At 38.7% G+C, this 26,776-nt stretch overlaps 1 protein-coding gene across 3 annotated transcripts in view; it reads right to left on the bottom strand.

Moving 5' to 3' along the window:
- Positions 1-17,896: 17,896 nt before the first annotated feature.
- Positions 17,897-26,776, bottom strand: part of LOC138144239 (flavin-containing monooxygenase 1-like) — a 15,939-nt gene continuing 7,059 nt past the window's right edge. For all 3 annotated transcript variants that reach the window (XM_069065604.1, XM_069065603.1, XM_069065605.1), the window contains 4 exons: positions 25,657-25,856; positions 21,905-22,260; positions 19,819-19,891; positions 17,897-18,778 (listed from right to left, as the gene is read on the bottom strand). In XM_069065604.1, coding sequence (XP_068921705.1) covers positions 18,436-18,778; positions 19,819-19,891; positions 21,905-22,260; positions 25,657-25,856 — 972 coding nt within the window. In that variant the 3' untranslated portion in view covers positions 17,897-18,435. The remainder of the gene's footprint in view (positions 18,779-19,818; positions 19,892-21,904; positions 22,261-25,656; positions 25,857-26,776) is intronic.

Genomic DNA, 26,776 nt, shown 5'->3' on the forward strand with positions numbered 1-26,776 from the left:
AGCATAAAATCTTTCTCTTCTGACAGCATAGAAGGGCTCATGGAGGACAAGGAGGAAACTTAAGGAATTCATAACCTTGTGAGTCTTTTCTATGGACTAGCCTATGTATTTTACAGCTTGTGAATGCTTGAAAAGCAGCCTAATTTAGTGGCTTACTGGCTGTACTTAATTTCCAGACTAAGGTCAAGGTTCAAATCCCAGGTCTATTACTATCTATGTAATTGATGGTGAGTGTATTGCTTAAGCCAGGGGTGGGAAACCTTTTGCCTGGAGGCCATATGTGGCCCTCTAGGGCCTCAAGTGAGGTCCTTTGATGGAATCCAAATAATAATAAAGGAATTTGTTCTGTAAAACTTGGATTCTGTCAAAAGGCTACATCCAAGGACCTAGAAGGCTACAGGTGGTCTCAAGGTGGAAGATTCCCCACCCCTGGCTCAAACACTTTCAACCTCCATTTCCTCTTCTGTGAAATGGAGCTGGTAATAGTGGTAACAACAACAACAATAATATCTGGTTTATCTATCTTTTAGGTGTGTTGTTGTAAACCTCAAATGAAATAAAACACAAAAAGAACTGTAGAAATTTAAGTTATCATTGGGTAACCAAGTAAAAACTCACCAAATTTTCAGAGAACATGTTTGTAACTTAAAGGAATAAATCTTTTCAAGGTGAGCAGAAACTTATTAGTCCACAGTGTAATCATAATGCAAACAAATGTCAAAACTTCTGATGTTTTGGTAGGCTAATTAAGAAGGAATTGCCAATTCCATAAAAAGGGGGATCTCTAAAAGACAGCACTTGGTAGGCCTAACAGTGGGTTATCTGGAGGTAATGATGTATCTGGAAGTAATAAAACAGCATTTAAAATAGAATATTTCAGATCTCCTGCATTATTAGTGAGGCTTAGCTGTTTTCTTTGTTAAGGTAACTAGAATAATGTTTTTTCCATATCTTAGGGGGTATTTTTCTGAAAGCTTATGGGAGATAATCACAGCACTTTTCTCACAGAGTGTTGACCATCTAATGAAGTAAGATAGGAGACAGGCTAAGAACACAGACCTAACAGTCCTGAGAATAGCAATGCTGCCAGCCCAGTGCTCACAGCTATAACCCAGGAAAGCAGCTTCCATGGTGATGTAGATGGGAAGCTGTTCCTGCAGGTGCTACAGTTTTATTTACTAATTAAGACCCCAAAAAGGAAGTTTTTGGCACCAAGATCTGTGGCACTGTTGAATAGTTCAACATCAGAAACAGATGTGATTTTATTAGTGGAAGTGACATTAAAGAAGTCATTAACATCTGCTTTGCAGCTGTACCCTAAAGATCACGGGACCTTCCATATGCATTCTCTCTCTCATTATAATATGATAGTGGATAGCAGTGACTGTTTGACTTTTCTCTTTGTAGCCTCAGCATCAAGTACATTCATTTGTACAGAGCATGCACTTAATATCAGTTTTTCCCCCCACTTCATTCATTTTTTTGGTCACAATAAGTAAGACTCATATAACAGAGGTAACTAGGTATTGGTGGCACAATAGATAGAGTGCTGCAGGTCCTGGAGTCAGGAAGACTCATATTCCTGAGTTCAAATCAGGCCTCAGACACTTACTAATTGTATGACCTTGGGAAAGTCACTTAACCTTGTTTCCTCATCTGTAAAATGAGCTGGAGGAGGACATGGTAAACCAATCCAGTATCTTTGCCAAGAAAACTCCTGATAGGGTCATGAAGAGTCAGACACTATTGAAAAATGACAGAACCACAAAACCCAGGTATTAGTATGCTAACAAAGTACAAAGGCACAGCTGTCCTCTGTCATTCATTTATAAAATGTGAAGGAGTTCACTGACTGAACTGGAAGGACAATAGGTCATTAGTTAGGAAGAGATTTGCTGTATCCTTGGAGGTCTTTAAAAATTAAACCCAGATTTGGAACTATGTTCCCAAAGTCACTAACCTGTTTGTATCCTTTGGGGAATGATGAAACAAATGATGGTATATGAATATAAATGGAATATTATTATGCCATAAGAAATGATGAGACAGACAATTTCAGAGGGCATTGGAAAGACTTCTATGAAATGATAAAAAGTGAAGTGAACAGAATTAGGAGAACAGTTTATACAGTGACAAAAACTTTATAAAGAAAAACAATTTTGAAAGACTTTAAAATGGTGATCAGTGTAATGCAAAACCATAATTCAATGGGACCATGATGAAGCATGCTATCCGCCTTATGCCAGAAAGGTGATGGGCTTAAAATGCCGAGTGTGATGTGTGTTTTTGAACCTGGCCAGAGTGGGAATGAGTTTTTCTGAACTGCAAATATTTGTTATGAGGGTTTTCTTTTTCCTTTTTATTACTTATTGATGTGTGTGTGTATGTGTGTGTGTGTGAGTGAGAGAGAGAATTGACAGAAGACATAATAAATGTTTGTAAAAAATGAATATGTAAAAAAAAGCTAATTTACCAAGTACCAGAAAAAGTCAAACAATTCAAGTGCTTGAGGTTGGGAGAAACATGTAGAATGTAACTCAGCTTCTAGAGGGCAGTGATGATAGTGAGGTGTCAGGATAAGGCTCCATTGACCATGACATTTATTAGTGAAGCTTCTTGCCCACTAGGAAGCATTGCATCCAGCACAGAGTGAAAACACAAACTCTATGTGGGTGTGTTGTTGTTGTTCAGTCATGTCTGACTATTTGTGACCCTACTTGGGGTTTTCTTGGCAAAGATACTGAAGCAGTTACCATTTCTTTCTCCAGCTTATTTTACAGGTGAGGAAACTGAGGCAAGAATGGGTAAATGACATGCCTGAAGTCACACAGCCTGAGCCTGAGTGTCTGAGACCAGATCTGAACTCAGAAAGATGAGTCCTACTCCAGGTCTTGCGCTCTATTCACTGCACCACTTAGTAGGTATCTAAGTACACAAAAAACATCTCAGTTAGGAAGCAGGTACAAAGAATATAACCTACGGCAACAGAGAAAAGAGCTAACTATGCATCAAAAAGGAGCCCTGGCAACTGTGAGTCAGCCTGAAAATTCTGAATATGTACCATTGCCCAAACTGCACATCCCTGTCAGATTCAGACCCATGTGAGTGGTTCCACACATCACACCAAGACTCATTTTGCCTCAGAAAGTGACCACAAGACACAGGTAAGATATCTCGAATGTTTTTCCTTAGATCGATTAAACAAGCATTTATTTAGTTGGAGCAAGCCCTGTGCTAAATGCTGGAGACACAAAGAAAGGCAAAAACACAAAACCAGCTTTTGCCCTCAGAATCTGCATACTAATGGGGGAGAGAACAGTTAAATAAAGGAGTAAATATGAGATACATGCAAAGTAGATGGAAAATAACCTTGGAAGGGAAGGCTTAAGTGCCAGAAGGGACCAAAAAGGCCTTTTGCAGAAGATGGTTAAAGCTGGACGAGACCTTAGTGATTATTTTGTTCATCCTCTTTTTGGAAACTGAAGTCCAGCACCTTTGGAAGGCCTGTTGCATCAGGCATCAGGTGCCTTAACCTGATATTAGGTTTATCCTGCAGCATTAATTCTCCTTACCCAAAATGGCCCATTAGGCACTCACATTTGATGCCATGACCCAAGTCAGAAAGCCCAGCTCCCTGTGCATTTAAAATATGAGAATGAATTGAGATATTTCTTGCCACAGGACTTCTAATCATTTGCATGAACAGATAAAAAACATGATGGCAGGTGCCAGGAAGATGTGGGGTGAAATCTCCCCTCCCCTGCCATCCTGGAGGACCAAAGCAAGAGTGTCAGCTATACTGAGGGAAAAGTGGAGGGAACCAGTTACTAGATGGTTTGATTAATCTTTTACCCCCATACCTAGGGTGGACAACCTATTTGCATGTCAGTACAACTATGGCTTTGCTCTGCCCAGGTATAGTTCACCATCTTTTGGGTCCTTGTCCAAGGTCATTTAGTAAGGTAGTAAGGTAGTAAGTGGCAAAGCCAGGACATGAAACCAGATTCTCTGATTCCAAATCCAGTCCTATATTTGCTATGCCACACTGCCCCTACCTGCAGGACTATTTAATTAATTAATTTTCAGTATTCATTTTTAAAAGAAATGAGTTCCAAATTCTCTCCCTCTCTCTTCCCCTCCCCTATCCATTAAGAAGGAAAGCAATATAATATCAGTTATACATGTAGGGTGATAAAAAGAAACATTACATTTCTGTACATTCTTTACATTCCTAAGAAAGTTCTAATTCATTAGATAAAAACCTGTTTGGAATCAAGTGGTTATGGAAGTGAAAATTTTAAGATTGAATTAGGACATTTTTTGAAGTTTTGGAATTCTAAGATTCTCTTTACCTTTAAATACTCTTGGAGCCCATCATGACAAGACTTCTGCACCTGTCAAAAGAGATGAAGAGAGTGGTTAGATGATAGTCCAGTAACATGCATATGGAATTTGTAGAACGGTTTGACCCAAAGAGAAGCCATTCGCATTCTCATTTCAACTTAGAGTGATGTTTCTAGTGTAGCACCCCGGAAATCTGTCCTTGGTCCTGTACCATGAAGCATTTCTTTGTTAATGACATGGATAAAGGAATAGAAAAGGTGGCTATCAAATGTGAAGTTGATATGAAGCTCAGAGGGCTAGAAAACACAATTAGACACATCCCCCAAAACAAAAGATTTCATCAGTCTGGAAATAATGATATTAAATAGGGTTAAATATAACATGTGACAGGCCCCTGAAATCAACTTCACCAATCCAGGATGGAGGATACTTGACTAAACAATTGCTGTGAAAAAGTTCTGGGGGTTTCATTTTATTGCAAGATCCATATGATTCAATGATATGATATGACAAACAAAAGAGTCAATATTCTCCTAGGTTACTTTTAGGGAAACAGAGTCCAGAATGAGAGGGGAAATAACTATGTTATCCTTTGTCCTCATTAGGTCACACAGGGAGTGCTACATTAAGTTCTGGGTGCCATGATTTAAGGACATAGAAAAGCTAAAGCAGACCAGAAGAGGGCGACAAAGATAGTAAAAATGTGGCAGAACATTCCTTAAGGGGATGGTTGAAGGAAGTAGAAATATTTAGCATGAGGAGGTAAACTTTAGAGGTGGATTATGAGAGCTGACCTCAAATATTTGAAGGGCGATCATGTGTAAGGGAGATTAAACTTGTTGGGCTTGGTCTGGAGATTAGAGATATAGGAGCAATGGGGGGAGGTTGCAAAGACACAGATTTTGACTTGATAGAAGGAAAAACTTCCAGCCTATTAGAGCGATTCAAAAGTGGAATGGGCTGCTTGGTGGCATTGGATTCCTCTCACAACATGCCTTCAAATAGAGGCTGGACAATAATTTGTTGGTCGTGTATATGCTTGTTCCAGAAAGTCCCTGAGGCCCCTTACAATTTATAGTTCTATGATTCTGTAATAGGATCATGTCTAACAATCTCAAAGCATAGACTTGTGAGTAAAAGCTAAGAGTCAGAAAGCCCCTAAAGAGGTTCGTATACCTGAGAGTCTATACGACAGAGCTCCACTGCAGCATCACCTCCACTGTTCCCAAGACCAATTATAAGGACCTGTTTGCACTGCAAATTTTCTGGGCTCCTGTAATCCTAACTGTGTAGGATCTATTCTTGAAACTCATTGATTTCATGGGAGAAAATGGAAAGACAGGGAATGACAGAGCAGTGGATTTCTGGGCTGCTACACTAGAAATATCACTCCAAGTTGAAATTGGCTTGCGAATGGCTTCTCTTTGTATCAAGCCATTCTACAAATTCCATTAATTATATATATATATATATAATTATAAAAATTTTTCTTAGAATAGGACAGAGTTCATAGATGAAGAGGAACGATCTTCTATGGGGAGTAATTGTCAGCAAGAAGCAGTCTTCTTTTTTAAAAAATTTTTTATTTATATTTATATTTTTTTGGGGGGTAGCTAGGTGGTATAGTGAATAGAGCACTGGCCCTAAAGTCAGGAGAACCTGAGTTCAAATTTGACCTCAGACACTTGACACACTTACTAGCTGTGTGACCTTGGGCAAGACACTTAACCCCGATTGCCCTCCAAAAAAAAAAGTGTCTTCTATGAGATACCATGAGCCAAGGCACATGTTCCATACCACATGTCACTGGATGAACACTTCAGAACATCTATAATTCAGAGGATGAGAAGTCATTCTGCACACTGTACTGGTGATAGACATTTCATGGACAACGTTGGGAAGCTTGAACTGCCACAGATTCCCTCAGGAACCCTTGAAGGGCTGACTTAAAAATCATCATCTGTCTCCTTTTTTGGATGGTGCAAGCATGAATTTTATGCATTTAGCATTCAAAATAATCCAAGTGTTTCATGCATCAGAGTTTTCACAAGGAAATGTCTCCTTCTGAAGTATGTATAGCTGTAGTGCATTGAAGGGCTTGAAGATCACTCTCTTAATTATTTAGAAAATTCCCTTAACTAGATTGTGGTTCACTCTAATGATGCTAGATGACTGAGTTTACAGTATGCTAAGACAGGAGAACAAGACCCACATTTCTTCAGCATGGTACAATGAAAAGAGTAACACTTTTATTCACTATATTCAGTCAAATAATGGGTCATTTCAAGTTTCATGTCTTGTAATGCCTTATCGAAAACATGGATTCTTGAACCTTGATCTCAGAGAGCAGTGCTTAGAACAGATGCAGAAAAAAGTGATTTCATTTTAAAAAATTCATTTAAATTCAATTCAGCAAATATTAATTAAGTTCCTAGTTTGACACTTTAGTAAGCTTAACAGAAACACTGCCATATAGGGTGTCCCAAAATCTTAGGGCAGTTTTAAACTACTAAAGTTTTAATAACTTTAATCTATTTAAATAGCTATTAAAGATTTCACTTAAATATGCCCCCAAACTTTTGACATTCCCTATATTTGTATTGGATCTATATTTCTTTATTCCTGCTTCTTCCTCCACACAGCTTTTCTCTCCCTCCAAAAAAAATTATTCAAAATCAGTCTGCCATTGCTTTATGTACTGTGGATCATATAGTTTCTGCACATGTAGAGGGAACAAAATACATTCCAACAAAGAAGAGTCGTCTTTTGCCTAGTCTCTCTGGCTAAAGACATCCATGCATTTTATCTTATTTATTTAAAATCATTATTTTGAGAAAGCGACCATAAGCTGCACGAGATTGTCGAAGAGGTCCATGACACAAAATTGTTGAGGATCCATGACGTAATTCAGCCCCTTTTCAAAATGTAAATTGCTTCTAGGATGTGCTTGTGTAATTAGTAGCTGTCACTGGTAGGGAAGGTTTGGCTTTGTGAGGATTTTCCTCTCTTCCCATCAGGTAAAGTAAAGAGAAAAATATTTTTTCAGACTACGCCTTTCTTTTCCCACTGGATAGTTCAGTGGAATGACCTTCCCCTGGTCTCCTCACCATTCTGCCCTCTTCACTTTGGAGTCTTGAGTTCTCTGAGATATCTGTGTATGGGCTATCTAATTCTGGCTAAATAATGGCTTAAGAAAACCTAAGAGAAAAATCCAGATCCAGTTTAATTCTGTCATTTGGGAAGTGTGTAAAAATATTAATAATTAAAGCCATTTAGAAATGGCTCAGAAATTCTTCTCTCGACTTTGCTTCTGATTGTCCACCACTGTGCCTCAGCTGCCTTATCACTTTGGAAGTTCTCCCATTCCCTGTGGTCTTCTCATTCCATAACAACCCTTTGCCCCTGCTGCCCCTTTCTCCCATTGGTGAATTCCTCCCAGAACCTCCATGTTGAGTAAGGACTCAAGCCACCTATCCTTCGTTCCTCTTCCAGTTTTGCCTCTTTTCAGACTTTGCTACCATGTATATTTTCTCACAACCTCCTATTTTTCAGCTCTCTTTTATATGTCGTCTCCTCCCATTAGAATATAAACTCCTTGAGGGCAAGGACCATCTTTTATTTTTGCTTGCATTTGTATCCCCAGTATTTGGCACAATGCCTAACATATAGCAAGCACTTAACAAATGTTTCTTGACTTGACAAATACAGATAGCTTAGAGCCCCCAAGTTAAAGAATTCCCTGTTATAGACTGAAGTGCAACCCTCTGTCATAGTTAACTTTGTATGTTTCCAGCTATTTGAGCTTCCCCTGTACATAATTAGCTGCATGTATCACAGAGCAGTTATAAAACATTATAGATTTTATGTCAAGGAAAAAAGGCTTGGATGGATTAAGTAAGAAATTATAAACAGAAGGAAAGAATAAATATTTAGGAGTAAATGCTTATCTTCTGGAGGCAGAAATAGAAGCAGAAAGGTATGGCATATTTAAACATTTCATTGGATCCTTTTACCTCTTGGGGAACAATTCAGTAACCTTTCAGCCAGGGACCTTCCCCCAAGAGTCACACTGCTCAGGCTTATGGTGGAGAGAAAAGCAATCTGTACTTTTAAGATGACCCTTACTTTGTTCTTGGCACAAACTGAAGGTTTCTGACCTGTAGAACTTTAACTCCCATCATGCTCTCTCATCCACTCTGTGTCCCATAGGTACTGGGGTTATAACATCAAAGGGGATTTTGCTTGACACTTCCATTGACAGTGGGCAGTTGCTAATTTTCTACTTCTCTAAATTACTTATCTCAGTCGTGCTTCACACACTGGTTAGTTTCTGTGTTGTCTTGTCCAGGTCCTGCTGTGTTGACTAACTTAACTTACTGGCTGACTTGGTACTTTATTGACTTTTTTGTTTACATGAATCTTGGTCTATGACCTGGCTGGTCTCTGAACTCTGCCACGTACCCGGCACCCTGATCTGTTCCCATGTGGCTTGACTTCCCTAGAATGTAACTGATGCTTTTTGCCCATGGGTTCTGACCTCCAAACCTGACCCTTCAGCTTTAAATAATTTTTCAGCTAATCAGTACAAAAACCTGATAGGCTCAGTCTATGAGCATCCAACGTGGTTCCTGTTAACACCTTGTGTCCTGGAGCTTGATCTTGAGATTGTCACACCCCTAGGAGTTCATGTCTCACTTAAGATAAATCATTTGGTTGAATATGGATTATTATACATAATATTTTTTTTCCTACATACCAAGAGAAAGTCAGCTGAACTTCTTCCATCAAATCTTTGAAGAGGATTCCCTAAGACTATTGGTTATTCATGAATTAAAGAAGCAAAATTTTTGGTGCCAATTTTTTCATGGAATCCTAAAATCCTAGATCTGGAAAGGGCCTTAAAGGTCATCTTATCTAGTCTGAATCTGATGTATGGATTCTTTCTATAGCATCATCTAGACTTCGGTTGAAGATCACTAGGAATGAGGAATTCATTGATTTCTCTGACAGCTCATTCCATTTCTAGAAAGCTGATGCTATTAGGAAGCTTTTCCTCATAATGAGTCCCAATTGGCCTTTTAAATAGATTCATCCCATTGTTCTTAGTTCAGATGCCAAACAGAACTAGTCTCTTTTACACAAAACAGTCTTCAAAGTTTTGAAGACAACTTGAATATTTCCTATAAATTTTCTCTTTTCCATGTTCTTTTGGTCATCTTATTTCATGGCTCCATGTCCTTCATCATCTTCATCTTCTCTCCAACATCATGTCAAAAATTGGCCACGGTATTTTAGATTTGGTCTGTCTGAGGCATAAAACAGTGGATTGATCTATCACCTTCTTCCTTCTAGACATGAAACTTCTGTCATATTCTTGAGATCTCAGTAGTTCCTTTGACTATAATGCAATTCCACAGTCTCTCAACGTCATTGCTTTTTTTAGAAGCAGGTGAGCTCCAGTACCTTTTCTTTGAACTTGTAGCTTTCTTTTTAAAATTAATTAATTAATTTTTATTTTTCAACGTTCACTTCCATAAGATTTTGATTTCTAAATTTTCTCCTCCTCCCTCCTTTCCCCCCTCCCCAAGACAGTGTGCAATCTGATAATAGGCTCTACATATACATTCATATTGAACATATTTTCACATTAGTCATGTTGTAAAGAAGGAGTAGAATGGGAGGAACCATGAGAAAGAAAAAGCAAAAAAAAAAAGAGAGCAAATAGTATACTTTGCTTTGCATTCTGACTCCATAGTTCTTTTTCTGCATGTGCATAGCATTTTCCATCATGAGTCTTTTGGAGTTGTATTAGATCCTTGAATTGCTGAGAAGAGCTAAGTCCAGCCCCTTTTCTAAGTGGCATTTGATGACAGGCCACTTCCTCCAGCTCTAATGATTGTAACCTGTTTGGCTATGGTCTCCTGGGTCAACGGAGAAGTAAGGAGGACTTCTTTATTCAGAAAAACAAGGAGGTTTTTAATCACAAGATTCAGTTTTCATGATGATAATATTTCATCTTAATCCTGAGTGTTCCACAAGACATAAAAATGGCATTTGTGACACCAAAGAATTTAACTGAATTGTTAAATGATCTCCAACCAATAATGATTTCTTATCTTTGCTTTGGAATTTGAGCTGGTTTTTAGACCATTGTTCATTGCACAGACAGTACATATATATTATTAATGCAAGACAAGGTTGGCATTTTATCATTGTTTGCCTTGGAGGTTTTTTGTGTTCCCTGCAGGCTGGCAGCACTCACTATTTGTCCATTCTTAGGAATAAATATAATTTTGGAGTCTCCAGTTTACACCTAGGAGCATTAGAATTCCTGAGGTTTGTCTGATCACTAGCAATTGAATGGATCTCTAGTCCTACTGATCTATATCTTACCCTGGGACCCAGAATCCTCCAGAGGAGAAAGACTGGTGACTTTGCACAGCTCTCCCTCACTTAAATCCAATTCACTTGCATATTGTGGCATCATCTTCCTCATGGCATGGTCCTTGTCGAGAATAAAGGACAAACAGCAAAAAAGAAATGGAATGAAATTTCTTTGTCAAATAAAAATTTTGAAATCCTGATGTAACTTTTCCCTTACCTCTCAAAGGAATTAAGCCTCTGTCCCCTAAGGATGCATTTTTTTTGCACTCATCTTTCTTTAGGAGACAGACCCATTGTTGAGTTGTTTTTCAGCCATGTCTGACTCTATGATTCCATGTGGGGATTTTTTGGGCAAAGATACTGGGGGGGTTTGCCATTTCCTTCTCCAGCTCATTTTACATAAGAAGAAACTAAAACAAATAGGGGTTAAATGATTTTTCCAGGTCATACAGCTAGTAAGTACCTGAGGTCAGATTTAAACTCAGGTCTTCCTGATTCCAGGCCCAGTGCTCTATCCACTGCACCACCTAGCTGGCCCACAGCCCCTTATAGCTTGTATTTTTTCCACATTGAGCTGGGCTTAGTAGACATTCCTCTGGCTTTGTCTGCCCTAGGAGAAATGAGAGATATTGTTCATGGAAGCCTCCCAACATAGTTAAACGACCTTAATGAAATATAGCTGATGAATTCCAAAGATAAATATGCTACTAGGAAGAATTTCTGGAGTTGATACACCATTACATACGGCTGATTACTGTGCTATCTGTCCCTATAGCAAAAGACAAAATGGGAAAGTATCATACAATGGGCAAGTATCCTGTAACCTATTGGAATCATTCTAACACTTCCTACAGATAAAATAGAGGCAATTCTAAAGAGTCACAGGAACAGAGACATAATGGAGTAGATTGAATGTGAGTTAGGATTGTCCACAATTAGTTGAAAAGCTGAGCATAGAGAAATACACACCACTCCCTGACTGTCTCCTCACGATGTTTCCTTTACTTAGACCACCATCTACCCCTGCTCCCCACCAGAACTTTGGACTTTGTCTCTCGGCTCTGATAAGTGAATTTCTGATTTATCTTACTTGGGGTACAGGCCTCTATAACAGTCCCTGGTAGTCTCCTCACCATACCGCCTGTGTGGGTAATGTCAGTCCCTGTGATTTCAAGCTACCTGTTATTACATTAAGAATGTAAGTTCTTTGAAGGCAGAAACTGTCCTGCTTGTTTGTACTTGTATCTTTTTTTTTCTTTTTGAAGGGGGGAGGGCAGGGCAATTGGGGTTAAGTGACTTGCCCAAGGTCACACGGCTAGTAAATGTTAAGTGTCTGAGGCTGGATTTGAATTTAGGTCCTGCTGATTCCAGGGCCAGTGCTCTATTCACTGAGCCACTTAGCCACCCCTGTATTTGTATCTTAACACAAGAATATTGCTTTGTGCATAGTAAGTGTTTAATAAATACTCTACCTACCCATCCACGTATCTATCTGTCTGTCTGTCTGTCTATCTATCCACCTACAGAATGCCAATGAGATTTTGATAGGGTGATCTAGGAAGAATGGGTAAAAGTTACCAAGAGGCAATTTGAACCTTGAAGTCAAAAAAAGTGCCAAACAATTGGTACTCTCCAAAAGTGTAATGGAACAATTTGGAATTTCCTCTTAAGTTACTTTTAAAAAAGCAGCTTGTATGAGCATTTGTTTGGAATGTTGTAGAGAGGGTTCTTGTTCAGGGAAGAGGTTGGACTAGATGAAGTCCCTTCCAAGTCTATAATTTCTTTGATTCTCTTATCCAATTACCCATTCCACCTAGTTTTATTCCATCCACAAATAGGATAAACATATTTTCAATCAAATCACTGATCAGACATTATTGAATGGAATAGGTCTGATTGTTCTAGAAGACCTCTCTGCCCTTGCAATCCCTTCTTCTGATTGTGAGTTCTTCTTGGAATTTCCATCCTAAGGAAGTGTCCAGGCCAGTCATGGCCACTCCTTCACTCCTCTCCTGGTTCTGACTCCCCAGATTTCATTTTCCATCATCTTCTAGCAGCCTTCTCATCCTGGAAGATACTTCCACTGTCATGTCTCTACACAAGTACCTGCCCTTTCAATCCCTTGCTTTTTGGTTTCCATTTGAATATTATTTCCTTCCATTAGACTGTAAACTCCTGGAAGTCAAGGACTGCCTTTTTTGCTTGTGCTTGTATCCCTAGCACTTAGCATAGTGTTTGGGGCAAGTGCGTAATAAATGTTTGTTGACTAATAAAATGTTAACTGTAAAAGCCCTTCAGACATGCTGCCTTCCTCTGTACCATCTCCCTTCTTCTCTCTTCCTCAAATGGGAACTCAAACTTGAAACAAGCAAACCCAGATCAACTACCAGCTGCTGGGGAGCATTGTAGAGGGATTTATTTTCTGAGTCTAGGTTGGGCTAGAAAACCTTTGAGTGCTTTTCCTATGTGGAGGTCATATGCTTCTATTATGAAAATAAAATTTACTCTTTCTGTTTTCAATTAGACAAGCAGTCTGCACCTGGGGCCATCTTCAGTTGTAATGATCTATATCTTGCCATTGAACCCAGATGACTCCAGAGAAGACAGTTAGGCTGGTGACTGCACAGCCCTGCCTCACTGAAATTAAGTTCACTCACAAGTCATGGCATCACATTTCTGATGTTATGGTCTTCTTTGAGAATGACAATAGACAAGTAGTAAGAATGAACAAGTTACCATATTCAGCACATAGACTATGATGTTCTGAACAGGATCAGCCCTTTAAAATATGTCTTTTCTTGAGCAGTGACTAGTTTATGCAGAACTATAGTTAGGAGTTTCTTTTGCCTGGGTCAGCTATGGGTGGCACAGTGGACAGTCTACCCTGGGTGCACTTATGCTAGGAGAAGAGACAACACCCATATAGCATGGGACTGATGATTTCTAATCTCTTTAAAATCATTGTTCGGTATAATTATTCACATTGGGAGAGGGAGCAATCCATAGTCCAGAGTTTGGTTCACATTCTCACAATGTGGTTGATTGTCTCCTTCACAGTTTCCAGAGTCAGAGTTTGGGCTGGGTTTCCTTAAAGGTCCTTGCCAATTCTCAAATACTATAGGGATAACTGTAGTGTATAGAACACCGGGTCTGGAATTGGTAAGACCCTCCTCTATTGTAAAAGAAGAATGATAATAGCACATAGCAATTGATGAGGTACTTAGCACAATGTCTTGCACATAATAGATACTTAATAAATGGTTTTTCCATTTCCATAGCTAGATCATAGGATCACAGAGTTATAGCTGAAAGGGACCTTAAAGTCTTCTAGTTCACTCCACATTTGACAGGTTAAGAAACTGAAGTTCAGTGTGGTTAATGTTTTTGGTCAGTCAAATAGAGAGCTTAAGTGACAGAATGGGGATTTGAACCCAGATCCTTTGATTTTGTGGGGTCCCAGTTGGTGAAAGCCATAATACATAGTAAGAAGTGAAAACTTAAACTCTGTGAAAGGTGGAAACTTGGACATGGTGACCTGTTAAAATCATAATTTAGACAGAGTTATAACTTAGATTCTGTGACCAGTACATGACTGGTAGATGACCAGTATCCAACCTTGAGTGTCTGGGCATTTATCCAAAGTGCTGGGTAAATGCCTGGATGTCTGGGAACTGGGTTTAATATTAAGTATAAACTGAAAAAAAAAAACAAAACCAACCCAAAACATTAACTAAGCAGAAAGACACAAAATTTCCCCTAATCCAGAGTGAAGCACCCTATGGCTTCTCTTCTCTTCGTCTGATTTCTAGAATAACCTTGAGAATTTTGGAGGGACTTTGCAGAGATCCACTGAATTATCTGGCAGACGCCCCAGATTAATCATAATGATTGATTAAATTCCTATAGTCAGTCTGGAGCCTCTTGACCTCTTCCTTTGGTATGGGAGAGGTACAAGGTTCCCCAGCTAGGGGAATTCCAGACCTTAAAGATTCCAAACCCAGACAACTATTTCCATTGTACCACACTGCCTCGCCCAGATGTGAATCTTAATCACTGAACTTTAATCCTCTACAGATGTTGAGGCCTTACTTGATCCTTTCCTGCTCCACTAAATCTGATGATAATAATTGTCACCTTTAGTAGAATCTACCTGGTTGGCTAAATGATCTGTTTAAATGACCATAATTTCTTATTTGTCTTTTGGAATCCATCCAGCATTCATTGCCTAATGTTTACACAGCTTTTCCTAGTGTCAGCCATAATGGAACTTGTTGCTTGGTGCCTGTGGTTGTACTGGTATTGTGTTTGCTCAAGGCCGATCACTGATGTCTAGCGTTGTCCCTCTTTTCCCGCACCCTCTGCTTGAGCTCCCCATCTCTGCTGGTGCCAAGCCATCTCCTGAACCTCAGTGGCTCTGGAACTGAAGTTACTTAACAGATTCTATAATCTTGTCCAGATATTCTTTTTCAGAGGAGTATTTTCTCAGCAACCTTTCATCATATTTATACCTTTTACTACCTCTCGTGTGCTCTTGACATAATCTTAACCATGGAATAGGTGAAAACTTTCATTATTATCACAGTTGCCTCAGAGAATAGATAGCAGGAAAACAAGCCATAATCAAAGCATAATCAAACATCCTTCTCAAAGGAAACTGGTGCAGTAGTAGGCTTATTTTATTGGCCAAAGGGAGATAATTGACTGCAGTCTCTGAATTATCCTTTTTTTATTAAGAATTGAAAGGCCAAATAATCTGTTTTTTTAATTTAAATTATACACTAAAATTTGGCACTTTTTAGTTATGTCAGAGAAAATAAATGATGAAACATTCTTCTCAGTTAAAGTAGTTAAAGGATATCAACACTGCCTTTCTATTATTATATTTCTTTTGTTGTATAAAGGAGAGACAAGCTACTTCCAGAATTGTTAAATCTGGTTTAGAGACTTGTGAAAGAAAGGGAAGAAAATCTAGCCCTCCCCAACCTCCACCCTCAGCCTGCTTCATGATGTCTAATTTCCAGAAACTCATGGTCAGCAGCTCACTTCTAAAGTAGACCACTAGGGAGAGCTGAATTTCTGGATTCTTTCAAAACCTCAGTCTTCCTATTGTGACAAATATTTACTCACCTGTTCCCTCCTATTCTGCCTCTTCAAAGAAATATGCAATTTAGACAAACATTTAAATAAGTTATGCCCAAACTTTTTGGAGTTGTGATACCTTCTTTTTGTTGGTTTGATGGCCCCCCATTTTACTCAAGAATATAGTAGGCAGGTGGAGTGCAGTGATGTCAAACTCAAATAGAAATGGGACCCCTAATCCATAAGTAAGGATACCGTCTGGTAGCATATTGACTTAGAAATCCACATACATCTTAACATTATCAATTGGTTTGATTTATTTTGCTATTTCCCAATTACATTTTAATCTGGTTCAGACACATTTGGGAGTGTTGGAGAATAATGCTGCCTATGTGGTGTAGTGTTTGACATCTCTGGTATGGTAAAAAGAAGACTGAACAAATTATATCAATAATTTAAATATTTAATATTAAGCCATTCCTTTTAAATAATTAACTGTATAATATTAAATCATTCCTTTCTAAAAAAACCCTATCTAATTGAGTTATTAATGTGTCTCACACTCTGGTGATATTGGAGATTTTCTTTTTAAAGCCCATTTTACTAAAAGATAGATTTACTACATCTAGAACATTCCCCTGTTCTACCAGACTAGTATCAGAATAGGAAATGAAATTAGTCTAGGAATATCTATTTTTGATGAACCCATGCTGGTTCTTAGTGATTATTGTTTGCCTTTCTAAATATTCATTTAGCCTTCCTTTACTAATACATTTGAAATTTTGTCAGGAATTGAAGTCAACCTCACTGGCTTAGAGTTTGCAGACTTCAACAACTTCCATTTTTTGAAAATGAAGCATTTGCCCTTCTCTGGTCCTATGGGGCATCTTTTGTTCTATGTGAGACAGCTACTTCTGACTCATCAAGTTTCCACCATAGCATCCATCTATGGAGGGTGGTTAGGGCTGGAAAGATCTGTGTCTTCTACAAAGGTATATGTTTGCTTGATTTAGAGGATCTTAAAGAGTTCTGGTTATATTGATTTCCTCATTCTCTGCAAAAAATATTTATGTATAAATTGTAGTTAGCTTCATAAGGGTCATTTAATGCTAACCACAAACCAAGGAAAATGAAATGACCAAGTGTCCCATGGAAAGATCTTTCTTGTTGATTTTAGATGCATAATTAAACCAGCTCCAAAAGAACATAACACAATGGGAAGAGCAATGGCTTGGGATTGAGAGAACCCAGGTTCAAATCCTATCTCTGCCATTTACTACCTTGAGCATCTCAATTTGCCTCAGTTTCTCCATCTGTAAAGTGAGGGGAATTGTATTAAAACCCTTTCAGTTCTCTTCCACTTCTAAAACCATGACCAAGGTGCACTTTGTGCAGACCTAGCTGATACTAGGTCCAATTTATATAATTTATGTTCTCTGATACCACAGTTACTTTTGCTTCCTTAATCTGTTTTCTTCTTTTTCTCTCTCCCTGTTTTCCCCCTTTGAGTATCTCTCTTTGCCACTCACTCTCCAGCACAGTAATTAATGATGTCTATGATGTCTCTTATGGGCAGGATAGCATGAGCTTTGTGATGAAAAGGTATTATAGAAATCCAGCACATAAGAGACATAGAAGATTGCATTCTTCTGTAAGTTCTGAACCTAAATGTTGTTTAGAGTCAGAAATCTGAACAGAAATTCCCCCTAATTTCTCAAGGTAGTGTCAGAAGATAAATCTCTCAGATACAGTGTTCATTTGAGACTTATGAGAGTGAGGTAGGGCTATTGCCTTCTGGGGGCACGGAATTCATTTGAAATCACTTGGAAGGATTGAATTACTCCCAAATTACGAGGCCAAATTATTTCATATTGGTTGAGCTGGGGCTCAATACAAGCAGCTTAATACAGGTTGAGAAACTTCAGTGTGTGTGTGTGTGTGTGCCACTTACTTAATTCACCTATCCCTTTGTGTTATTCCTGAGTAGACATTACTTCGCCTCCCCTCTCTCCCCTCCCCCATCCTAGTTCACCTCTTTCTTAATACTCCCTCCTCCTCCTCCCAACAGTAGAACAGAAGAACACCTGAAAATGTTCACTGCTTCTTTTATTGTTGTTCAGTGAAAAGCATATCATATAACTTCTACACAGACCTAGTATTTGTAAAACTTTGTTTATAGCAAACCGATTCAAGTAACAAGATTTCATAAAGGAGAAGGGAGTATAGCTACTCAGATTGGTATCTCCTCTGAAATCAGGAAAACAATTTTATTTCACTGGTATTAAATTCAGATAATAAAGATGAAAACAATGACCATAACCATAGCACACATTTATATAGTGTTTGAAGGTTTGCAGAAAATGTTCCTCCCCATAGATTGGTAGGATATGGAGGTCAGTATGGAGCTGAAGAGGGACAGGAATGGGATAAGTACACACTGGAGACTAGTGGCCAATAGGGCTTCCACAGAATTTCTAGAGTGCACTTGGATTCTAGGTGGGAAGGATAAAGCCTCAAATTAGTTATCCTGGGAAAGACCCACAGGAGTGAAGGCTCTGCTCTGGTGGAGGATGTAGGGAGATTACTATTCTACCCTGTGCATTTGTTCTAAGGATCCAAAGCCCTCAGCTACTGGAAAATAAGAAATATGGCCACAAGCAGAGTGAAAAAGCTGAGGACTTTGAGTAGGTAGGAAAAAGGATCTGGAGGATCTTGTACAACTCGAGTTTTTGTTGGCTTGATTGTCCGGTCCCACTGGGTCAGAATGGCATTCCTGGCTCCATCCCACTTCCCTGGGCCAGTCAGACGGTACTGGTATGGAGTAAGTGGGCCAAAGAAAACCTTGAAAGCCAGTAGCGGGTCCCCCAGGAGCAGAGATAACATGTTTGGTTTTGCATTGATGAAGGACAAGAGCTCATCTATGTATTTGGCGCGATCTGTTTGCAAAACTAGGCTGAAGTATAAACCAAACCTTTATGAAGAAGAGAAGGAAAAAGAAAGGTCATCTTATTATGGTTAAAACTGAAATTCTCCTAAAATTCAGATTCATATCTGTGATTTCTCTTTCATTCTAATATGTACTAATGTGTCTTCTAGTGTCATAATTCTTCTCCTATTCCTAACTATAAATTGAACTTATTTTAAAAACACTACTTTGGAACTACTGCCCTAGGGCTGGGCTGTTCTAATTGGTAAGAGTCAAATTCTATCTAGCTAGCCAATCATACTTCATCCTAGGTTTATTTTCTAAATCCTTTCTGCTATTGCTGTAATCTCTCAACCAACCTCCAGAAATCATGCCCTCAAGTGATAGGCCACTCAGCTATGGAACAGTACCCTGGGACCATGCTGTCCAGGTTGGTGATAATGCACTCTATCTAGCTGACTCCAGACCAAACCATGATGTTAACTTCCTTGATATCCCTTCTACTGTCTTGTATTCTGAAATTCTAGGTCCATGGGATTCAGCATGGTGTAGTGGATAAGAATAAAGAACTGTCCTTAAATTCATTATGGCCTTGGTTAAAGGTTCTGCCTCTTGACTGGCTACGTGGTCCTGGGAAAATCACTCAGCCTTTCACTTCTCTATACAACTCTCTAAAATCATAAATTTCAGAGAAGGTGTTTCCCTTCTTTGGTTGAAGTAATTTCCTAAACTTGAAGTTGTTTGTGCCAATTAAGTCACAGGTAAAGTCTCTATCCCTATTCTGAAGTCCTTAGGTCTTTGACATGGCAGATAGTGATGATCTAGTGTCCTCATTGCCATGACATGCTGTATCCCCTCATTTCCTCTCTCACCTGCAACTCTTAATAAAGGCTCCCCTGGAACTCTTCTAGAGTTCTTGGAGCTTCATTTTCATTCTGCTTGAAATTCACTGTTTTTGCCATCTCTTGTTAAGACAGCAATCATTGACCCTTTGGGGAAAGTTCTACTGTGAATACTGAAAAATTTTGAAAGCTCTAGTTGTAAATTAAAATAGTATATAAAAGTAATTAAAGGACATAGCCTACCAGGTGGCTTTATTTGCTTTCTTTGTGTTAATGTCTTCTCTCATGACCTCTGGTGGTGGTAGTTTATTCAAGCCTACAAAATAAAATTAAAGATTTCCTTTAGGCTTCTGTTAAAACTCTGGGCAAACTATATGAAGTACCATGACTTACAATTGGTGAGGTTGGCCATTGTTTTTCTTTTCTTTCTTTTTTTCTTTTTTTTTTTTTAAGCAATTGGGGCTAAGTAACTTGCTCAAGGTTACACGGCCAGTTATTATTTCTGGGTGTGGTGCTGAGTATCTGAGCCCGGATTTGATCCAGATCATCCTGACACTGGAGCCGGTGCTCTTACTCGCTGAGCCACCTGGCCGCCCCTAAGCAATTGGGGTTAAGTAACTTGCTCAAGGTTACACGGCCAGGTGTTCCTGGGTGGGTGCTAAGTGTCTGAGCCCGGGATTTGATCTCCAGGTGTTCTCAACTCTGGAGCCGGTGCTCCCACTCGCTGTGCTACCTGGCCGCCCCGGCCATTGTTTTTCTTGCACCCAAGAGAGTGACAGTACCAATGGTTAAGATTCCTGGCCATTTAAACTTTCTACAAAGGCAGTGGTTAATAAGTCTCAAGGCAATCCTTGTGATTTAGGATTACTATGGCTTTGTCTGTATGGTATCAAGGTAATGAACAGAAAAGTAAAATTTAAGTGAACTGACCATTTGTTTGGACTTTTATCATCAAATCTCAGATTTAGGAGCCACCTCATAAGTCAGTCGATCCAAACTATACCTAAATAAAAATATTAGCTGCATATTGGAATAATGGTCATTCTCCAATGAGAGGGAACTCATTACTTTCCAAGGCAGCTCATTCCTTTTGTGGATAGTTCTCATTGTTAGATTTTTTTTTCCTCTGAAATCAAGCATAAATATGTTTACTTGCAAGTTTCACCCATAATTCTTAGTAAAGTCTTCTGAGGCCAAGTGTGATAAGTATATTCTTGTAAATGTAAATATTGTTACCATGTGTATTCCATGCCTATTTTTGCTCCCCAATTAGCACCTTTAAGACACTCACATGTCAGGGTCTCAAGGTCCTACACCATCCTTATCATTCTGCTTTTGATGCTGTACAGTTTATCAATATTCTTAGTAAAATATGATTCCAACAAGTAACCAGAACACTTTAGATGTTAGTTAGATCTGTTGATTAGACTGACCATGGCAGAGTACATCTAGATAATCACCACTCTTGTTCTGGAAGCTATGCTTCCCTTAATGCAAGCTGGAATCACAGGAACTTTTTCTTTGACTGCCTTTTCATAGTGTTGACTCATATTAAGTTTGTTGTATGAAACTTACCAAATCTTTATTTTCCTATCTAAATTGCTTCAAGTAACATTTTTTTCCCATCTTATGCTTGTGAAGTTTATTTTTAACCCAGTTGTAGGACTTTATATTTTGCTTTAATTAAATGTTTACTTATGTGATTTTTCCCTGTATTCTAGCCTGTCAATATGTTTTTGGTTTGGTTTACAATCCAGTGTGCTGTCAGTCCCTTCTTACTTTTGCATCACTGGCACATTTAAATATGCTACCATGCCTTTATCCAAGGCATTGAGAAAAATAATATGCATATCAAGGAGAGATCTCTGAGGGTACTAGCAACCCCTTCCACTCTGATATCAACATCTTCATCAGTAATTATAAATCTACCTAACTCTCATGTCACTGTACCAAGCAACCAGTTTGACTAAAATATTTTCAATAAGTCACCATTTTGGTGTCTTAATTAGGTCCATTAATTTTACTAAAATGGCTGATGAGCTTTTATGTAGACAGACAAAGTCAATATTTTGTAGTCTCTACTTTCTTGGCATTCAGAGATACAGTGTAAGTCATCATTACCTCTGACTCAGTTAATACCAATATAAATTCAACTTTTAGAATTTGTCTGTTTTAAATATGAACTGGTGAGTTATGAAGATTTCTAGTCTCTCAAACCAATCAGCCATCATTTCAACTTAGACAAAGTTTGAGAACCACTCTGCCCTCTGACCATCTTTGCTTTTTGCCCTTATGCTCCTTTGCTCATTCATGTTTTCCCCAAACATACCCTTTATGACCCATGTGGCCCATCGGGCTTGTACTTCTGATGTGCATGCCAAAGATCCCAAAGGCTTGATGAGGCCAATAACAGCCAGAGTTGGTTTTTCCAGATTTGCAGGGAATACATACTTATACAAAGAGGCCTGCTTGTTTTCAACTTTCACTATAGACTCATCAAGGAAAGGAAAGGCAAAAGTGTATCCTGTGGCCAAGACAATTATATCAATAGGCTCTTCTTCTGGAATATTCTTAAACACCACAGAGTTTTCCTTCACTGTCTGCACCCTGGGCTTGATCAACACCTTCCCAGTAATTATGCGTCCTGGGAGCTCATCATTCAGTATAGGTTCTCTTAGGAAAGTCCTAAATAAAAACAGAGAAGGAAGAGGTTCACCAATGAATAATATACCTCCTTCATCCACTGACCGTCATCTGATCCTGCCTTTGATTCTGGAATTCTTCCCTTTCCATCAGAATGAGTTATCAGGCTTGAAAGAACAAAGTTGTGCAGAGAAGGATTTATAATTTCTCATAATGGCTCCTCCTTATAGGCTACTGCCTGATCAATCATTCAAATAAAGTGAGGACCACGAGGAGGTGGACTTTCAGGTTTCTGCCTGCCCTTCAGCACCCCTGTGTTTTTTCCCCAAATTATAGTAATTCCTGATTAGTTTTATCTGCCTTCTGACCCCTTATCTTCTGAGGATACCTGGAGATATTCCCACAGCCCTCTCTTCTGAAGTTACAAGAGTTTACATTCAACTTTGGGGGTTAGGAAAGACAAGATAGGGGCGGCCAGGTAGCACAGCAAGTAAGAGCACCGGCTCCAGTGGTGAGAAGACCTGGAGATGAATCCCGGGCTCAGACACTTAGCACCCACCCAGAAACACCTGGCCGTGTAACCTTGAGCAAGTTACTTAACCCCAATTGCTTAGGGGCGGCCAGGTGGCTCAGCGAGTAAGAGTACCGGCTCCAGTGTTGGGATCGACCTGGAGATTGAATCCCGGGCTCAGACACTCAGCACCACATCCAGAAATAACTGGCCGTGTAACCTTGAGCAAGTTACTTAACCCTGATTGCTTAAAAATACAAAAAAAAAAAAAAAAAAAAAGGAAAGACAAGATATACACAGATGTGATAAGAAAATACAAATTGATTTCAGGAAGGATAGAGTAAGAGAAGCTCACGTAGGATATGGCACTTGAGAAGAGCCTTGAAAGAAACTAAGATTCTAAGAGTTTTTATATATACATATATATATATATATGTGGATTGATGAACTGTACAAAGCTATGGAGGTGGGAGGGTGTATGGAATTCACAGAATTGTTGGAAATCCAGTTTGGATGAAACGTGATCGGAAGGAATGTGAAAGATAATTTGGTAAGCTGGTTGGAAGTCAGATTGCGGGAGCTTCAGTTATCACCCCTTCACACGTATAAAATAAATCTGTAACTCCTTTTCAGAGTTCCAGTTTTACGTATCCTAGTCTTGTTGGATATTGCTACCTTCATGTCCATAGCGCCTGAAAATGTCCAAAATGTAACTGATCAACTTTCTCCCCAAATCTACCCTTCCTCTTAATTTCTGTATTTATAATAATGGCTACACCATCTCCTCAGTCACTCACCTAGAAGTTATGTTTGGCTCTTCTCTCTACCTCCCCCATCCCTCCTATTCAAACAGTAATACCTCAGCAATACCTCTCCCATTCATCCCCTCCTTTCCATTTAGGTCACTACTATTCTAGTTCAGTCTCTTCTCTCTTCTTACCTATATTAATGATAGCTCCCATTTACATAGGGCTTTAAAGTTTACAAAGGACTTCTTTACAGCAACCTTGTGAGGTGTCTACCGAAGTATTAAGATCTCCCCTTTACAGATCAAGAAGCTGAGAAAGAGGGAGATTAAGTAATTTGCCTAGGGTCACACATCTAGTTAAGCAGCAGGGCCTGGAGTCCAACCCAGGTTTCCTGACTCCCAGGTTCAACTGTTTCTTCACTCCATCACGTATTGTTATTATCTTCTAAATAGTCTTCCAGTCAATATAATTTTCCTTCATATGGCTGTGCCTGGAATCCTGATAATGTACCATTTCATTTGTGTCACTCCTCAAAATCTTTTAGTGGCTTCTATTGCCTACAGAATAAAATAGAAGCTACTGATTCTGGCATTCATTGCTCTGCTTTTGCAGTCATGATCAAGCCCTGATTCCTGCATTCTTTAGTTGTATGACCTTAAGAAATCTACCTTCCCTATCTGATACTCTATTTTTAAACTATAGAATGGGGATGATCATGTTTCTTCTTTCTATGTTTTGGGGTTATAATGTGGAAAGTGTTTTGTAAACCTTAACATGAAATATAACTGTGAATTATTATTACGACTATTCTTATCTAATCAATGCCTTCTATTGGCATCTTGTCTCCATGCCATGGCCAGTACATAGAAGACACTCCCTTTCTTTTCTTCATTATAATTCATTTTTTCCTTCAAAATTCAGCTTGGATGTTATCTTCTACATGAAGCCTTTTACAATTCCCTGGTTGGTAGTGGCCACTACTTTAAATTACTTTGTTTCTTATATACACATGTATGCACATATATTACATATACTACATGCATATGTATAAGTGCATGTGTACACGCACACATGTACCACATGTACACATTACACATTGATGCACAATACACATATACATAATACATATACACATACACATATAGTTGGGTTGGATTCCAAGTCCTGATGCTTACTAGCTGTGTGATTCTAGACAAGTTACTTAATCTGTGTGTGTATGTACATGTATGTATATATACACACAGAGAGATCTCTCATATATAAAATAAAATAATGCCTTATATATGTATATACAGATATATACATAAAATACACATTTATATATACAATTATATTTGTATATTATATATAATATATACACCCCCATATATACATATATCTTTCTATGCTTATTTATGTGTATGTTTTCTCCGCTGATATAATGCAAGTTGTTTGAGTGTTGGGACTATTTTATTTTTGCCTTTCTATCCGCAGAAGCTTTATATAATCAGTGCCTGGCATATAGTAGATGTTTAATAAATGACAGTTAATTTCTGTCTCTCTCTCCCTTCCTTTGCCAACTATACCCACCCCCTTCTCCTCCATCTTCCACTCCAGCAGATGAGCCCTAGTAGATGAAAGTTTTCTTTCCTCGATTATACATGGAGTTTTGCTTAGCGTCTCCCGCCTATTTATCTTATTCTGGTCCTTATATGTAGTAATATATATGCCCTCTATAAGACTAAGCATCTTGAGAGGCTACTGTCACAGCTCTCTTTGTTTCCACAGTACCTTTTACAATTAGGTCCTTACTATATATTTGCTGTTGAACTGACATTGTCTTGTTGAGAGTGTATCTTGTGGTCATTAAGGAGACTGCAAATGGAAACTATGGGATACAATTTCTCTGTACCAGTGGAATAAAAGCCCATAGATCTATCCATATATATATGTATATATACATACATATGTGCGTGTATATGTATAACCCATATACACACACGTATATATATGTATATATATATACACCCTTGCTCAAACTGAATCTTGGATGTGGTTCTATACTCTTTCTTTCCAAATGTTAAAAAAAACCCAAAACACTTATCTTGCAGCAGCAGCAGCAGTCTAGCTTTACAAAAATTACTGAGAAATCTGGGGTCCTTCCTTTCTGAGAGCATGAAACAGAAGTCAATAAATTACCTGTTTTCTGGAATCAAACCATAGTTTGCATGATCAAACCAGCTATTCGCTTTTTTGCCAATTAACCAGTTTATAACTGAAGTTGGGAGAGAATTTCTTAATGCACTTTTAAATCGAGAGGTGAACACCATGTCCCAAGGATACCCATGGTCAAAAACTCGATTTATCACCCATGAACCTCTAGTGGTGCTGAGGAAGACCTAGAAGCAAACAGACAAATTGATTTTTTTTCTTTTTGTATGGGGGAAGGTAGGGCAATTGGGGTTAAGTGACTTGCCCAAGGTCACACAGCTAATTTTGTGCTGCATCTGAGGCCAGATTTGAACTTAGGTCCTCCTGACTCCAGGGCCAGCGCTCTATTCACTGTACCACCTAGCCGCCCCCAGACAAATTTTTTAGCATTTACTTCATAGGGTTGCTGTGAATATCACAAGAGTTAATATTTGTAAAGATTTTTGCAAAAAAAAAACCTGTTTAAATGCTTGTTATAATTATAATTATTATTATTATCATTATTATTGGAAGCACTTTGTAAACTTTAAAGTGCCATATAAACATCATCTTAATTATCTAGTTAGAGACACTGAATGCTCTGCCAGTTCCCAAATCTTCTTTCCTTTGCCCCCCCCCCTCCAGTTTGCTAAAATATCTTTATGGTTTATATTGTGCTTTAGTGTTTGCAAAGGGCTTTACAGACATTATCTCATTTGATCTTTGAAACATTTCTGTAGGTATTATGGCCACTTCACAAATGAGCAAAAAAAGCAAAACAAAAACCTTTTTGCAAAAATTTGGCAAATGTGATCTCATTTGATCCTTACAACAACTCAGTGAATGGGGGCTATTATTGTTCCTATTTTACAAATGAGAAAATTTGGGGCTGAGAGGTTAAAGGACTTCCTTTGGGGGCCATATAGCTAGTAATTCTCAGAGGTAGTGTTTCAGACTTGGTTGTGACTCCAAATTTTTGGTGATTGAAAAATTTTGGTGTCATTAAAAAAATAGGTATGTCATGAAGAGGCCCTTCCTTCCTTCCTTCCTTCCTTCCTTCCTTCCTTCCTTCCTTCCTTCCTTCCTTCCTTCCTTCCTTCCTTCCTTCCTTCCTTCCTTCCTTCCTTCC

The sequence above is a fragment of the Petaurus breviceps genome, unplaced genomic scaffold (genome assembly GCF_028583685.1).
Source record: "Petaurus breviceps papuanus isolate PSGF00001 unplaced genomic scaffold, PetGlider_PUasm1.0 90692, whole genome shotgun sequence".
NCBI lineage: Eukaryota > Metazoa > Chordata > Mammalia > Diprotodontia > Petauridae > Petaurus > Petaurus breviceps.